General features: G+C 58.6%; 1 protein-coding gene across 2 annotated transcripts in view; it reads right to left on the bottom strand.

Annotated features, from left to right (window-relative positions):
• Positions 1–15,728, bottom strand: part of MARK4 (microtubule affinity regulating kinase 4) — a 60,180-nt gene that overhangs the window by 24,177 nt on the left and 20,275 nt on the right. For both annotated transcript variants that reach the window (XM_084612702.1, XM_084612701.1), the window contains exons 2-7: positions 5,787–5,984; positions 5,229–5,282; positions 3,813–3,861; positions 2,546–2,611; positions 1,403–1,473; positions 213–269 (exon numbers count right to left, since the gene is read on the bottom strand). In XM_084612702.1, coding sequence (XP_084468828.1) covers positions 213–269; positions 1,403–1,473; positions 2,546–2,611; positions 3,813–3,861; positions 5,229–5,282; positions 5,787–5,984 — 495 coding nt within the window. The remainder of the gene's footprint in view (positions 1–212; positions 270–1,402; positions 1,474–2,545; positions 2,612–3,812; positions 3,862–5,228; positions 5,283–5,786; positions 5,985–15,728) is intronic.

Here is a 15,728-nt window from a genome sequence, read left to right as displayed (position 1 = left end):
GAGGGGGTGGGAGGATAGGGGCAGTGCCTGGGAGGGAGGGAACAAGGGGGAGCGGGTGCTGGGAGAGGGCCTGGGCTGGGGCAGAAAGGAACTCTTGCCTTCAGGTCTGGTGTGGTCTGGGGGGAGGGTAAGTACACGGGGGGGGGCCTGGGGGGATGCTGGCGCAGTGCCCAGGGTGGGGAGAGGGGCAGAACCCGGGTGGGGTGACTCACCTTCAGGTCTCGGTGCACGATGTTCTTCTGGTGACAATAGTGCACGGCCGAGACGATCTGGGGGCAGAGCTGGCAGTGACTATGGGACTAACGGACGCCATCCTCTGCCCCACATTGCTCCCCCACCCCCGCTGCCCCCCAGAAGGGGAACTGCTCCTGTAAGACGAGTGCTCTGCTGCCAGGGATCGACGGCTGGGAAGGCAGCGCCCATCCAGATTTCCAGGCCGGCTCCCAGCAGGGAGCCCTTAAACCCTCCCCCCCCACCCCCCCCCACACACCCCGCCACACACAAGAAGAGTGGTTCTCACGCTTTTGTACTGGTGACCCCTTTCACACAGCAAGGCTCCGAGGGCGACCCCCCTTACAAATTAAAAACACCTTTTTATATTTAACGCTATTCTAAATGCCGGAGGTGAAGTGGGGTTTGGGGGCTGCGGCTGACAGCTCATTACCCTCGGTGTAATAACTCCTGATCCCCTGAAGGGTCATGAGCCCCAGTTTGAGAATCCCTGCACAAGAGGGTCAGCAGCAGAGCCCTTCCACTCTCCACTGCCCCCTACCCCTACCCCACACACACCACTCAGCCTCTGCCCCACAGACTAGGGCCAGCAACGCAGCCTCCCTCCACAGAGCACACAGCCCCCCCCACGCAGAACATACAGCACCCCCCGACCCGTCAGCACAGCCCCCCACAGAACACGCAGCCCCCACATGCAGAGCCAGCAGCCCCCCCCACGTGCAGAACACGCAGCCCCCCCGAGCCGTCAGCACAGCCCCCCCGCAGAACACGAAGCCCCCACGTGCAGAACACGCAGCCCCCCCCCGTGCAGAACACGCAGCCCCCCCGAGCCATCAGCACAGCACCCCCACGGAACACGCAGCCCCCACGTGCAGAGCCAGCAGCCCCCCGCACCACACACACAGCCCCTCCACAGAGCACACAGATCATACAGCCCCCCCCCACCCCCCCGCCCTCATCCCTCAGGCTGGAGCTGACCAGAGACTCCGCCCTGAGCTAAAGTGATGTACCCAACAGGGCGGGGGCTAGGGGTGCAGAGAACTCCCACCTCGCTCCCCACAATCCCTGCTGCCAGCTCCCCCCACAGCCAGCGCCTGCCTGCTCCCCACAGCGCCCCCTGCTGGGGTGGGCAGGGCTCTTGTCCATTCCCCTGTCCAGATTCTGTCCTGACCTGTCTGAATTTTGCCCGGGCTTCCTTCTCCTTCATCCGTCCATGTGACACGAGGTAGTCAAAGACTTCGCCTGCAGGGAGGGGGTGCAGTCAGGAGCAGTCTGTAGTGGCAGGGGGTAGTGCCGGGGGGGGTCCATTACAGCAGGCCATGGGGGGCATGGAGACCCCACACATTCCCCAAGAGCGGCCAACCAGGCTGGTTGTGCCAGGGTTCATGCCCCCCACCCGACACTGGCCCACCCAACCGCACCCTGCAGCGTCCACGATGGGATGAGCCTGAGCCCAGGTGGCACCAGCCCGCAGGCACAGATGGGAGCCGCCCATGGAGCCACTGGAATGGATGGGAATGTGTACGCCCCCCGCCTGGCTCCCAGTGCCAGCCTGCGCCAGGGAAGCAGCTGCCAGGTGGGTGGCACCTGCAGGGGCCTAGTGGCTTGGCTTATTTTAAACAGAGCGAGGATAATTTTAGCAGCATGGGGGGGAGCCAAGCAGGGCCTGTGATCAGGAGGGGCTGTGGGAGGGAAGAGGGCGCATCCCGCCAGGCAGAATCCCTGGTCAGGCAGGGATGTGGGGGGAGTCACACCAGGGGGAGTCACACCAGGCAGAGCCCTTGGTCAGGATGGAGTGGGGGCATGTCACGCCAGACAGGCCCCTTGTCAAAAGAAGCTGTGGGGGGGGGTCACACTGGGCAGGGCCCCTGGTCGGGGGGGCGGTGGGAGGGGATATGTCAGGCAGGACCTGTGGTCAGGAGGGGTGGGGTGGGGTGGGGTGGGGTGGGGACATGCCAGGCAGGGGTCCTGCCTCCCCGCCACACCTGTCTATCTCCCCAGGCTGTGACTGCTGGGGAGGCCTTTGGGGTGCTGGGCCAGGCTGGCTCCCATCGCTACCCACAGGCTCAGAGGGTCCCAGAGCAAGACTGCACCCCAGGGCAGGCTGGGTGGGGCTGTAGCCCATAGAACACTGGAGGTGAGCCGGGCAGAGGGATCTGGGGGCCATGCAGCGAGGGGGTGCGGGAACACAGAGGGGTCCAGAGCTCCAGGTGCAGCACAGACACCCCCAGGGGTTGCAGGCATGCAGATGGCACAGGCCTGGGGGAGCAGATGGCGGGGCAGGGGCTGCTGGCACGGCAGGGGGCATTCTCACCAGCACTGGCATACTCCATCACCAGGTAGAGTGTTTTCTCCGTCTCTATCACCTCAAACAACTTCACTGTAATGAGAGACACAGGTCAAGGCCCAGCTCCCGACATCGCCCAGCGAGCCCCACTCTCACCCGCACAGCCCACATGGTGCCTGCCGCTGGGGCCCTGGTCGGGGTCTCTCCCATGGTGAGGCTGGAAGCTTCTTCACTCCCTGTGCAAGCCCCAGTGACCCTAGCTCCTGGTGGTGTGGACAGGGCGGCACTGTTACTCCCCACGCGGGATGGGGAGGGGCGTCTCTGAAAACGCCCTTCGCAGCACAGCATGGATCCCTTCCAGAGGGCTGGGGGCCATGACACTGCAGAGACAGCTCTGATCTGTGATGGCAAAAAGAAGGAAATTCCCAGGCAAACCCCTCAGCTCTGTTGCTAGGGGCTGCCCAGGCTCCCTGCACTCCGGAGCTCCCGCCCTTGGGCAGCTGGGGCAAAGGGAGTTGGGGTGACCCAGCCCCAACATCTGGAAATACTCGGGGAAGTTTTGCACAGTCACCAGCCTTCACTCTACCCCTCGCTGCTGCCTGTCTGCTCCCTCCACAGCTCTGCCCTGTCCAGAGCCCGCTTCGCTCCCAGAAGCCCTGGAGCCTGCGGACAGCCCCGGAGCCTGCGGACAGCCCCGGAGCCTGCAGACAGCCCCAGAGCCTGCAGACAGCCCCACGCGCCAGCCGGGAGACGGCAGACGTGCCCACAGCTGCATTGTCACAGACCAGAACCTCTGCACTCACACGGAGCGTGCTAGACCCTCCTCTGAAATATATGGGTCACAATCCCGCAAACACCCTCCTGGGATGGGCCTGACCCTCCCTCCCAAACCCCCTCATGGGCCGGGCCTGGCCCTCCTACACAATGTCCCCACAGGACGGCCCGACTCCCACCCAACACCTGTCCCAAATGTTCTCACAGGATGGGCCTGTCTCTCCCTTGCCCCAGACCCATCACTGGTCAGGCCTGCCCCTCCCCCACTCACACGCCATCACGGGAGGGGCCTGACCCTCCCGACCCCCACCCCACACACACACAGGAGGGCTCTGACCCCCTGTAGTTGATGGACCTGCAGGGGCAGTGCCCACCGAGCAGAGGTGCCAGGGCCCGGATCCCCTCAACTGGCAGAGGCTGTTGTGGCTGGGGGACAGGGTATTTGGGGCTGTCATTTGCTCAGGCCCCATCGCCCCCGTGCTGCTGAGCCCCAGAGCCAGACCCCCGGACCCCAGCTCACCGATGTTGGGGTGGTTCAGGCCCTTCATGATCCGCACTTCCCGGAAGAGCTGCAGGGGGCAGAGAGACGGGTGTGTGTGTGGGGGGTGTTAAACAGCCTCACAACTCCTCCTCACCTGCCCCACCACCTCTAGCCCCCCAGGGCCTTTCCCTCTAGGGGGCACTGGCTCCAGTCCAGCCCCACGGCAGGGGAGCAACTGGTTCAAGGGGACAGGGAATGAGACACGGGGCCTTTCCCCTCTGGGGGGCACTGGCTCCGATCTGACCCCATGGCTGGCGAGTGGCTGAGGGGGACAGGGAAGGGGACATGGGCTCTTTCCCCTCGGGGAGCGCTGGCTCCGATCTGACCCATGGCGGGCGAGTGGCTGAGGGGGACAGGGAAGGGGACATGGGCTCTTTCCCCTGGTGGGGGGGACGCTGGCTCTGATCTGGCCCATGGCTGGCGAGTGGCTGAGGGGGACAGGGAAGGGGACACGGGGCCTTTCCCCTCTGGGGGTGCCGGCTCCGATCTGACCCCATGGCGGGCGAGTGGCTGAGGGGGACAGGGAAGGGGACACAGGGCCTTTCCCCTCTGGGGGTGCCGGCTCTGATCTGACCCCATGGCGGGCGAGTGGCTGAGGGGGACAGGGAATGGAACACGGGCTCTTTCCCCTTGGGGAGCACTGGCTCTGATCTGGCCCTATGGCAGGGGATGGGCTGGCTCAGGGGTTTGTTCTCATCTGCTCCCCACCCACAGCTCCTTTGCTAATTAGCAGCCCCTGGAGATGCCTCTGGAGCAGCTGTTACCACAGCGACCAGTCTGGCCTCTGGGCACTAATTAGAGCAGTGATCTGAGGGAGGGGAGCCCGTGTCAATGCCAGGGGCTGGGGCAGCCAGTGTGGGCTGGGGCTGGTAGTGTCCCGAGGTGGGGGACAGGAGCGAGGCAGGTGTCCTGGGGTGGATGGGAAACGGGGGCAGGTGCCGGGCGGGGTGGGTGTCCCAGATTAGCTGCGCGGAGAGGCGCAAGGCAGGGCCGAGGGATGGTTCCCTAGGATAGCGGGGTGGGGTGCTGGGTATGGGACCCGAGCTCACGGAGGAAGCACAGTGAGGAAGTCGCAGGCATGGGGAACCCAAATGCCAGGGCCAGAGCCCCCCCTCTCCCAGCCCAGAGCACAATGGGCTCTTTGTGAAGCCTGGGAACCCAGCCGCTGGCGTCGGAGCTGTGCCGTGGGCAGCCAGCGGGAGGTGGGGGGCAACCCCCATCCAGGGTGGCCTGGAGCTGCTGCCCGTCCTGCCAGTCCCAGGCCTGGCTACCTCTGTCCCTCCAGGCCCAGCCCCCGGGCAGCGCAGCCCCTGCCGGGACATTGCCCCCTCCCCAGGGCATGGGTCTGCCAGCACCTGCAGGGTGTGGGGCCCCTCCCCCTCCGCTCATGCTCACCTTCTGGAGGCTCGTGGGGTTCAGCTGCGTCTTGTCGATGATTTTTATTGCCACCTACAAACAAACCAGATTCTGGCTGGGGGGCGGGGGGGGGTTTTAGGGCACTCAGTGCCTGCGCCCCCCACTTCCCTCTTTGTGCCCCATACGCTCCTCCACTCCCCTGCCCCATCTGCACTTGTGCTATACTCCAGCAGCCCCTGACACCTCAACCTCCCCCACTCTTCCCAGTGCCCCCCCTTGGAGATCTCCCCTGTGCCCCCCCAACATCTGAGCTCCCCTGTGCACCCCCTCAGTTTACACTACCCCAGAGAGCCCCACTACGTCCCCCACCCTCCGTGGAGTGCTGCCACGTGGCTCCCCACGTCCCCTGCTCTCCCCGGAGCGCTGTCCCATGGGCCCCCCCCGCCCCGTATCCCTTACTTGCCCTCCCTAGCGCGCTGCCCCATGGCCCTCTGCAGCGCTGAGCCATTGCCCCTGCCCTCACTGGAGCGCTGCCCCATGACCACCCTATAGCCTCCAACCCCACAGAGTGCTGCCCCGTGGCCCCCGCAACCTCACCTCTCTGCCTGTCAGGATGTGCCGGGCCAGCTTGACCTTGGCGAAGTTGCCCTTGCCGATGGTTTTGAGGAGTCGGTAGTTGCCGATGTGGGGCTGCTCGTCGGTGCAGGAGGCGATGGAGTTCCGGCAGCGTGCACCCAGCGACCGGCTGGACCACGACGAGCCCTTCTCCGAACGGCTGCTGGCCAGGGTGGAGTGCTGCAGGGGAGAGAGACAGCGTCACCTGGGGGCAGGAGGGCACCAGGCGCTGCAGGGAAAGAGTCCTGGCTCCCAGCTTCCTGCTCTAATCGCCAGACCCCACTCCCCTCCCAGAGCTGGGGAGAGAACCCAGGAGTCTTGGCTCCCAGTCCCCCGCTCTAGCCACCAGACCCCACTCCCCTCCTGGGGCTAGTGCACAGTTTGGGTTCGAAGGCATGCTGCGGCCACTCAACAGCTGGGTTAAGTCAGCACAGGGGCCCCAGCCCCATGGTTTCTCCAGTCCCGAGTACCATGTGCCCAGCTGAGCAGGAAAGCCCAGTGGGGTGGAGGAGTCACTGTGCTACCAGAACCAACCGGATCCTGCCTCAGGACGATGGCACTGCACACGGCAACAGGGAGGGCAGGAAGATGCCCTCCAGCCCCCCCCCCTCCAGCCCCCTTCCTGGGCACTGGCCAACTGGGAACGGGATCAGGAGTACCTCCCTAGCAAGGGACGCTCCAATGGGCAGCGCTCGGGGCACCATGCCTGTGACGAAGTGGGACTGTTCTTAATGTTTCCTCTGAATAGTGTGGGGGTGCCTCAGTTTCCCCTATGCAGTTCTTAAATCTCTAGGGGGTGGGATAAGGGCGTATGATCATTGCAGAGCCCTCGAGGGCAGGTGTGCGCAGGGGTCTGGACACAGAGAATGGTCGACACCCTGTTTCCTGGCAACTGATGGCCTGGCCCTTCCCCGCTGCAAGGTGAGAGCTAAAGGGCTGGAGAACAAAGGAATCCGGTGACATCCTGGCCCGGGACAGGGACAAAGCCCAGAGGAGGAGGGGCTGGAGAGAGTTTCAGTTTGGGGCTGGCTGGGGACATGGAGTGAAGTGCAGACGTGGTTGTCTGAGTCACTGCCCCCCAAAATGGACCCAGCCGAGGGGTCCCGTTCTCTGCACCTGCAAGCTCTGTTTTAGACCATGTTCCTGTCGTCTAATAAACTTCTGTTTTACTGGCTGGCTGAGAGTCACGTCTGACTGTGGAGAAGGGGGCAGGACCCTCTGGGCGGACTCGCTGGGGGAAGCGCACGGAGGGGCAGAGGATGCTGAATGCTCCGAGGTCAGATCCAGGAAGGTGGAAGCTGTGTGAGCTGTGTGTCCTGCAGACAGGCTGCTCACAGGAAGGCAACTGCCCCAGAGTCCTGACTGGCTTCATGGGGAGCAGTTCCAGAGCATCGCCCAGGGAGTCCGTGACAACTGGTGGCAGAGGTGGGATGTACTGCACCCCGTGGATGGCGCTTCCTGCAGTAAGTGACTGGGGAGCAGTAAAACGAAGGGGGATTGACAAGGACCAGGCGTGCTGAAGGCTCAGAGAGGAGCAGTTTCGGGGGGCAGTTAACCCCTGGGAGTGTGTGACCAGCGAGAAGGACTGTGCAGTAATGGGGTCACCCTGGGGACTGCGGTGAGCAGTCTCAGGGGTGGAGGAGCCTGCGGCTTGGTCCTGGGAGAGAGAAGGACTTTTGCAGTAACAAGGTTCCCCAGGGGATTGAAGCGAGCGGTCCCAGGGGCAGAGGAGTCTGCAGCTCGACCCTGGCAAAGAGGTGGTGACCTCGAGAAAGCTGGCATACTTGGGGTTCTCCCTGGAAACCGTGGGGAGCTGAGAGCACACAGGCCTGTGAGTCCACAACAACTTGCGAAGAGCGGAGTGATGGCCTGTCACCGTCTCCTTAAGAAGGACATTGTAACCCTTTGCAAAAAGAGAGTGTTGAGCATTGGAAAGTTCACCAAAGCACAGTTAATCGTGCAGCTGGAGGAGGATGACCGCTCTAAGGAACAGATTCCTGACCCAAATGGGGCTATAGCAGGATCCGGGAGCAGCTGGAGTGGTAGCCAGGCATCCCGAAAACTCCTGTCCCCAACCAGACGGGGGTCTTCACGATCAGGTTCCCCATCGGGGGATCGGAGACGGACGGGATTGGAGCTGAGTCCGAGAGAGCAAGAGGACTGTGAGAGACAGCGAGAGTCCAAGAAAGAGCTGCAGAAGCAGCAGCAGCATGAACTGGCGGTGGGGGAGCGGAGAGGCCTAGGGGACCCCCCAGGGGTGAGTGGGGATAGACCCTGGGGGGCCAGTTCCGCAGGGAACCTTGAGACTAAATTGCTGCCCCTGGTTAAGGAGGGGGGGATATCGATGCCCACCTTACTGCCTTTGAGCAGGCTGGAGATTTGAACCGGGGGGACCCTGCGGAAAAGCCCCGGTGTCTAGCTCCCTTGCTGGGTCCCAAGGCCATAGACTCTGTCAGCCAGGTGGGTGGGGAGGTGGACAGGCTCCCACTCCTGACCCCAACCTATATGTCTGTGTGGAGTTTCCTGGGGTCAGGCCCCTCGGACCTCCAGTGGGAGCGGAAGGTGATGGTCAATGGGGAGACATTTCTGGGGTGGCGAGATCCTGGGACAGAGAGAACCGTTGTCAGTCCCTGGGTGGTGCAGCCTCAGATGCTGAGGGGCTGTGTGAGCTGGGTGAGGGTCCCAGGGACGAAGCCCCTCGCCCTGCCTATGGCCCAGATCCCTGTGCAGACACAAGAGGGGTGGGGCTGGCTGGCCATTGGGGTGCTCTAGGATACCAGCTGCGAGACCCTGTTGTGGGGTGACTGTGTCTCTTTGGGACAGGATCCAGGCCCTGCTCCTGTAACGGCCAAGGGTTTGAATTTGAATCCAGGGAAAACAATGAGGGGAGAGGGAAATTGTCAGTGAAAATGCAGATGACCTGGCTGGCAGGGGGGAGGAACTGCTCGCCTCAGGCTACCTGCCTGTGTGTAACCAGACCCCTGGGGCTCCCCGCCTCCCTTGCACACTGGAGAGGGGGCTCACGCTGGCTCTGATGCTGTGAGGAAAGCAGGGAGCTCGCTGCCTACCCCCACTGGGACAGCAAGGGCAGCGCTGAGCACAGTGGGAGCTGAGACCCCAGCTGAGTGGGGGGAGACACAGGCAGGGCAGGGGATCTGTTGGGGGTGGCAAGGTGCTTGGTAAGAAAAGTCTGGATGAACCTAGGCAGCCTTATGAGCTGATGGCTTTGTCTAGTCAGCAGTGGGGGAAGGCGAGGAGAGTGGAAGACGAGTGTCCCTGGACCTTACCTGTTAGCTGGGTGGAGAATTGTGACAGTGAAGGAAACGTGCCTGTGTCTGTCAGGGGTATTGACTTGCCTATGGAGGGAGCTACCCTGATCTCCAAGTAGTTGTCTGTGACCAGCCTTGTGTGCAGGACAAGGGGAATGAGATCCCAAGCTGTGTGTCTGGGAAAGGAGAAAGTGTGTCCGGCTCTTCTTTGTCTGTGGAGCAGACAGAAGGGACCTTTCAGCCTGCGATGGTTGAGGGTAGTGAAGTTGTCTCAGAATTTGTTCTGGATTCAGCTAAAGCCCAGGAAGAGAATGGTCCTAAGTTTGTGTCTGCTCGGGAGAATGGTACTGTAACTAGGTCACATCCAGTTAGTGTCTATGTAAAATCCCAGAGACCAGACAATTCTGGTGCTTGTATTTTGCCTGTTGCTAGTGTGTGGTAAAGGGAAGGAGAATGCTTCTGACCTTTTATCTAGGAAGTCTGTAAGTTTGCCTGAAAGGGGATTGTGTAGGAATCCGCCTGATGGGCCAGAGGTAATTCTGGATGTAAGTGAGACCCAGAAAGAGTCTGTTGTTGCTCAGGAAAGTGTTCCTCTAGAGCAAGCCCTAGGTGAAGAGGGTAAGAGCAGAATTTCTGTGAGGGGTGAATTGTTGCATAGAAAAGCCCTAGGGAAAGGAATCCTCATGGAGTCTTTGCAAGCAGTTTACTGCAACTGAAGGGTGTGAAAGTGATTTAATCAAGAAAGTCTCTGTTCCTAACAGCCAGAAATTTTCTGTTGTGAATGGATCCACTGACTTTCCAGTTGAAAGATCCAGTGTGGAGAGCTTTGAGAAGGTCTCAGACGGAGTGAAAGCTGTTAAGAAAGTTAAACAGTCCTATAACCAAGTGGCTGTGTTTGGCCAGCTTGTTGGGGAGGCAAGGTTGTTGAGAAAGGAATGTCTCCATGCTAGTTCTGTAAGTGAACAGTATGTGGCCCAGGTCCAGATGGGGGCCCTTAACCAAGACAGACTGAATTGCAGCCCTCCAGACTGGAGCGTTGGGAGAAGACCCAATCCCAGTTTGACCCCCTGGGGTTTTGGGGTGGCCAAAGGGCACAGGCCACATAAACCTTCCCACATGCGGCCTGCGAGTGCTATCGACCACCCCGACCTAAGGGAGGGCGTGAAACTGGAAGGGCCTGGTGTAACTCCCACCAAGGAATGGGAGAGATGCTGGGGCATCCATGGGAATGTTGGTGGCTTCTAACTTCCCCAGGTCACCGGCTAAAGTAACCCAGCTCAGTTCGATCTCAAAGGGAGGAGAGATGTGACGAAGTGGGACTGTTCTTAATGTTTCCTCTGAATAGTGTGGGGGTGCCTCAGTTTCCCCTATGCAGTTCTTAAATCTCTAGGGGGTGGGGTAAGGGTGTATGATCATTGCAGAGCCCTAGAGGGCAGGTGTGTACAGGGGTCTGGACACAGAGAATGGTCGACACCCTGTTTCCTGGCAACTGATGGCCTGGCCCTTCCCCGCTGCAAGGTGAGAGCTAAAGGGTTGGAGAACAAAGGAATCCGGTGACATCCTGGCCCGGGACAGGGACAAAGCCCAGAGGAGGAGGGGCTGGAGAGAGTTTCAGTTTGGGGCTGGCTGGGGACATGGAGTGAAGTGCAGACGTGGTTGTCTGAGTCACTGCCCCCCAAAATGGACCCAGCCGAGGGGTCCCGTTCTCTGCACCTGCAAGCTCTGTTTTAGACCATGTTCCTGTCGTCTAATAAACTTCTGTTTTACTGGCTGGCTGAGAGTCACGTCTGACTGCGGAGAAGGGGGGCAGGACCCTCTGGCTTCCCCAGGAGCCCCGCCTGGGCGGACTCGCTGTGGGAAGTGCACGGAGGGGCAGAGGAGGCTGAATGCTCTGAGGTCAGACCCAGGAAGGTGGAAGCTGTGTGAGCTGTGTGTCCTGCAGACAGGCTGCTCACAGGAAGGCGACTGCCCCAGAGTCCTGACTGGCTTTGTAGGGAGCAGTTCCAGAGCATCGCCCAGGGACTCCGTGACAATGCCCGGCCCAGCAGCCAGAACTGCCCTCCGCCGCCGAGCCCTGGGGTCGGGCACCACTCGGGGCACCAGGCCTGGCCCGGCAACCGGAATCTCCTGCTGAACTCTGGGGACAGGCCCAGCTGGAGGAGCAGGGGTGGGTCGTGCTGGGCAGCCGGGGGTGGGGAGATGCAGCAGGCCCCACAGGGGAGGCTGTCTGCAGGGGTGGTGCAGAGCCCAGCCTGTTCAGAGTCGCTGCCCTTGCCGTGTCCTGCAGCCCGCACCAGCCCCCGGGAGCCACATCTGCAGCTTCAAGGAGACACCATCGATTCTCCCGTCCCCAGCTGCACCCAGCCAGGGAAGGGAGGGGGCAACAAGCAGTACCAGGAGAGTCCAGACAGCAAGAGTGCCTCCTGACTTCCCCCACACCCCCTCATACCTGCCACTGCCCCCCACCTCCTCCCAAGACCTGGCACTGCCCCCACACAACACAAAACCCCTCTCCACACAGTGCTGCTGTCCCCCACAACCCTCGCCCCTCAGTGCTACAAGCTCCCTATATTAGTACAGTAAAGGCACCCCCAAATCCCAGCCTGAGCCCGTCATGGCCTCCCCCCAATGTGCCCTGAACGTCCCTGTGCTCTCAGAGCTGCTGTCCCCAGCGAAGGGGGGCAGGCCGGGCCCAAGGAGCCGATCGCATTTACCCGCTCAGACAGCTCAGAGCAACTTGGCACGAAGAGCTTGCAGATGGACACCGGCAGCGCAGCCTGCAGACCGGGGGTGCCCAGCGCTCAGCACCCCACAGGCCGGGCACCCCCCCCCCAGCACCACGGGGGGCCCAGCGCTCAGCACCCCCCGGCCCCGCAGGCCAGACTCCTCCTTCCCAGTACCCCACAGCCCTGCAAGTTGACATCTCCTGCCCAGCACCATGGGGTTGGGGTGGGCAGCACACAGCATCCCACAGGCCCGGCACCACCCCCCAGCACCCCACAGATCGGGCCGCTCCTGTTAACACCCATGTAGCCAGCCATAGGACAAAAAGGAGGTTAGTGGGTTACACATTATTGTAGTAGGTCATAAACCCAGTGTCCTTATTGAGATCATGACTTTTGGTGTCAATTCATAACTTTACTAAAGGTCCCAGGCTAGTCTTTCAAAAGTGTTGAGGAAGTTTCCTTTGAGGACGAGGAAGGAGAGTTCAGATAAAGAGTCACCGTGCTGTGAAAAGTGTTTCCCCACAGCCACGGGTGTTTTTGTCTTTTATCATTTTCCTGTGTGAGTTCATTTGAGAGCTCAGTGACCTTCTGGTTTCACCCGCATAGTAATTATTGGGGCGTTTAGTGCACACATTGTGATAGACGTGTAGGATCCATGGATCTGGAAAGGTGTGTTGTGGGGATCATTGTAGCGGTGGAAATATGGCTGCAGGTTTTGCATCTGTTGTTCTGGCAGGGTCTGGCGCTGTTTTGAGTTGGTGGGTCCTGCTCTGTGGGGAGCTTGCCTGTGATGATGAGCTTGGAGAGGCTGTGGGGTTGTTTGAAGGCCAGAAGAGGAGCTTCGGGAAAGATTTCTTTCAGGGTGGGATCCCCATAGAGTACAGATTGTAGTTATTTAATGATACCCCATATGGGTGCCAGTGTGGGATGGTAGGTGACAACTAGGGGTATGCGGTCGGAGCGGGATTTATTTCTGTGCTGAAAAGGTTCTCTTGGGGTATTTGGGTGGCCCGTTCCATGGTGGGATCTACTTCCCTGGTGGAGTGTCCTTGTTTGATGAAGGTGGTTTTGGGTGTGTTAAGGTGTGTATCCTGGACTCTCTTCGCAGCATATTCTGTGGTATCTGAGAGCCTGGCTGTAGCTAACAGATTTCTTGGTGTTTGGGGTTGTTACAGAATCCGTGAAGGTACGTGTGGGGACCCGTGGGTTTCTTGTGTATAGTTGGCTGTAGGGTTCCATTGCTGAAGTGGATTGTGGTGTTCAGGAAAAGTTGATTCTGGTGTGGGAACATTCTAGAGAGAGTTTAATGGGCGGGGATGGGGTGGTGGCTGCTGAAGTTGTGGTGGAAACCTATGAGGGACTTTAGGTTGTCTGTCCAGAGGATGAAAATATCATGCATGTATCTCAGGTATATCATTGGCTTTTGTGGAGCATTTCTCCAGAAATTCTTCTCCATGGTGCCCCATGAAGAGGTTGGCATATTGGGGAACTATCCGAGCACCCATGGCTGTTCCCATGGTTTTTGACAAAGTATTGTTGAATGATAACTGTTCTGGGTGAGGATGAAAGGGATGAGGTTGGTGATGTGCTTGGGATGGACAGCTGAGGGCTGTCCAGTGTCTTGTAGATATTGAGGCAAGCACCTATGTCATCACTGTGAGGGATATTGGTGTATTGGGAGGTGACATACATGGTGACAAGGGTGGTGTTCAAAGGGAGGCTGTTACTGTTGCAGAATTTCTGGAGGAAGTCTATTGTTCCTTGGAGGAAGCCGGGCCTTTGTGTACTGAGTGGTTTGAGGGCGGTTTCTATGGGTTCTGATATTCCTTCAGAAAGAGTGTCAGGGCTGATGGGTCTGCCTGAGTTCCCTCATTTGTGCATCTTGGGAAGCACACAGAAGGTCCCTGGGGTGGGTTTGCGGGGGATGAAGTTGTAGAGTTTCTCTTGGAGTTGTTTGGGAAAGAATTTGATGATCTCCTTAAATTCCTGGGTGAATTGTGATGTGGCGTCTTCTTTGAGTACTTTATAGTAGCTGGTGTCAGAGAGCTGTCGGTTGGCCTTACTCTATCTGCTGGTCTGATCACTATCTGATCTTGTCCTCTCAGCAGTGGAGAGATTGGGGTGGATGTGATTGTTGATTGCAGAGCCATTTTTTTCCCCTGATGCAAGCCATGTAATGATCAAGTGTGTGGTTTTGTCCACTGTGGGGTGTCCAGTCAAGTTCCCCACAGAGCAGGACAGACCAATACCAAGTGGCACCAGACTCTGCCAGAACAACAGATGCCAAACCCACACCCATAGCTCCACTGCTATGATGGTCACTACTCCACACAACACACCTTTCAAGGTCCATGGGTCCTGGACATGCCTAGCACAATACATGGTGTAACCTCATCCTGTGCACTAAAAGCCCCAAAAATAATAATGTGGATGAAACCAGACAATCTCTGCGCTCTCAAATGAACTCACAAAGAAAACTGATAAAAGACACACAGCACATCACCCGTGGGTGCACATTTCACAGAATGATCACTCCGTATCTGACCTCCCAGTCCTTGCTCCCAGGAACCCTGCACAACCCTTTCAAAAGATGAGCCTGAGAGCTTAAATTCATAACTTTACTTAATAAAGACCCTGGATTTATGGCTTATTTCAACAATCTGTAACCCACTAACCCCCCTTTTTTATCCTCTGCCTACAGGGCTACACGGGCCACTTCACCTTGAACGGTCTCTTAGAACATGGAGAGACAATATCCTAAGAACCACACAGCTACAATAAAATGTGTGTTAACTACTTATGCCAAACAATCTGGTCCACCTTTTATTTAGTTGTGACCCTCAGAACCTTTCCCAGCCCTGAAGAAGAGCTCTGTGTCGCTCAAAAGCTTGTCTCTCTCACCAACAGAAGTTGGTCTAATAAAACATATGACCTCATCTCATGACAGAACAAGGCGTAATGGTCTCAAGTTGCAGTTGGGGAGGGTTAGGTTGGATATTAGAAAAAACTTTTTCACTAGGAGGGTGGTTAAGCACTGGAATGGGTTACCTAGGGACGTGGTGGAATCTCCTTCCTCTGAGGTTTTTAAGGTCAGGCTTGACAAAGCCCTGGCTGGGATGATTTAGTTGGGGATTGGTCTTGCTTCGATCAGGGGGCTGGACTAGATGACCTGCTGAGGTTCCTTACAACCCTAATATGCTATGATTCTATGATCCACCTTGGCTCTCTAAAGTGCCAGGTAAGATTTAAGGCTAGAAGTGCTACATCGGCGCATCTGGTGAAGAGTGTCTCTGCTGAGGGGAGAGAGCTTAGGTTGGTGTAACTTGTGTCACTCAGGGGGGTGGCTTATTCACATCCCTGAGCGCCATAAGTTATACCGAAGTAAGTGGTAATGTACACCTGGCCTAAGAGCTCTGGCCCTGTGAGCTCAGCTCTTAAGACTAACACCTGAGACCTCAGCCCATTGTTGCCCTCCAGCAGAGCCCTGCTGAGTTCACATGCTCTGTCTCTCCGGATCCTCTATGGGTCTCAGCCAGTCCTTAATCACCAGCCCTTCATATCTCCTGCTCTGCCCCATGAGCATTTTAACCCTTCGGCACCAACTGGGCAGCAATACCAAGTCAAATAAATCACTGCCATGCACATCATTCATACAAATATTACAGAAAATTCCCATTTTGGTCACACGTGGCCAACTGGAAATCCAGAGTTTCCAAGCGTTTGACTTTGCAACAGCAATCTTTTTGTAGTGAGTGTGTGTGTATGTCATCTCCTAAGTGTTTATAAAGGCAAACTGAAAACTTGAGTCCCATCCTATGGGACTGAACTGAACTGAGCCCTTCCTGGATCACAGGTCAGGCTGAGACCTTTACATCCACCACAAGGCGCGCTGCCTTTTGAGCTAATAGGGTCACTGGTAGTAGCGAGCT

The sequence above is a fragment of the Lepidochelys olivacea genome (assembly GCF_965140295.1).
Source record: "Lepidochelys olivacea isolate rLepOli2 genome assembly, chromosome: 23".
In the NCBI taxonomy this organism is placed as follows: Eukaryota; Metazoa; Chordata; order Testudines; family Cheloniidae; genus Lepidochelys; species Lepidochelys olivacea.
This window is presented reverse-complemented; position numbering and strand designations above follow the sequence as displayed.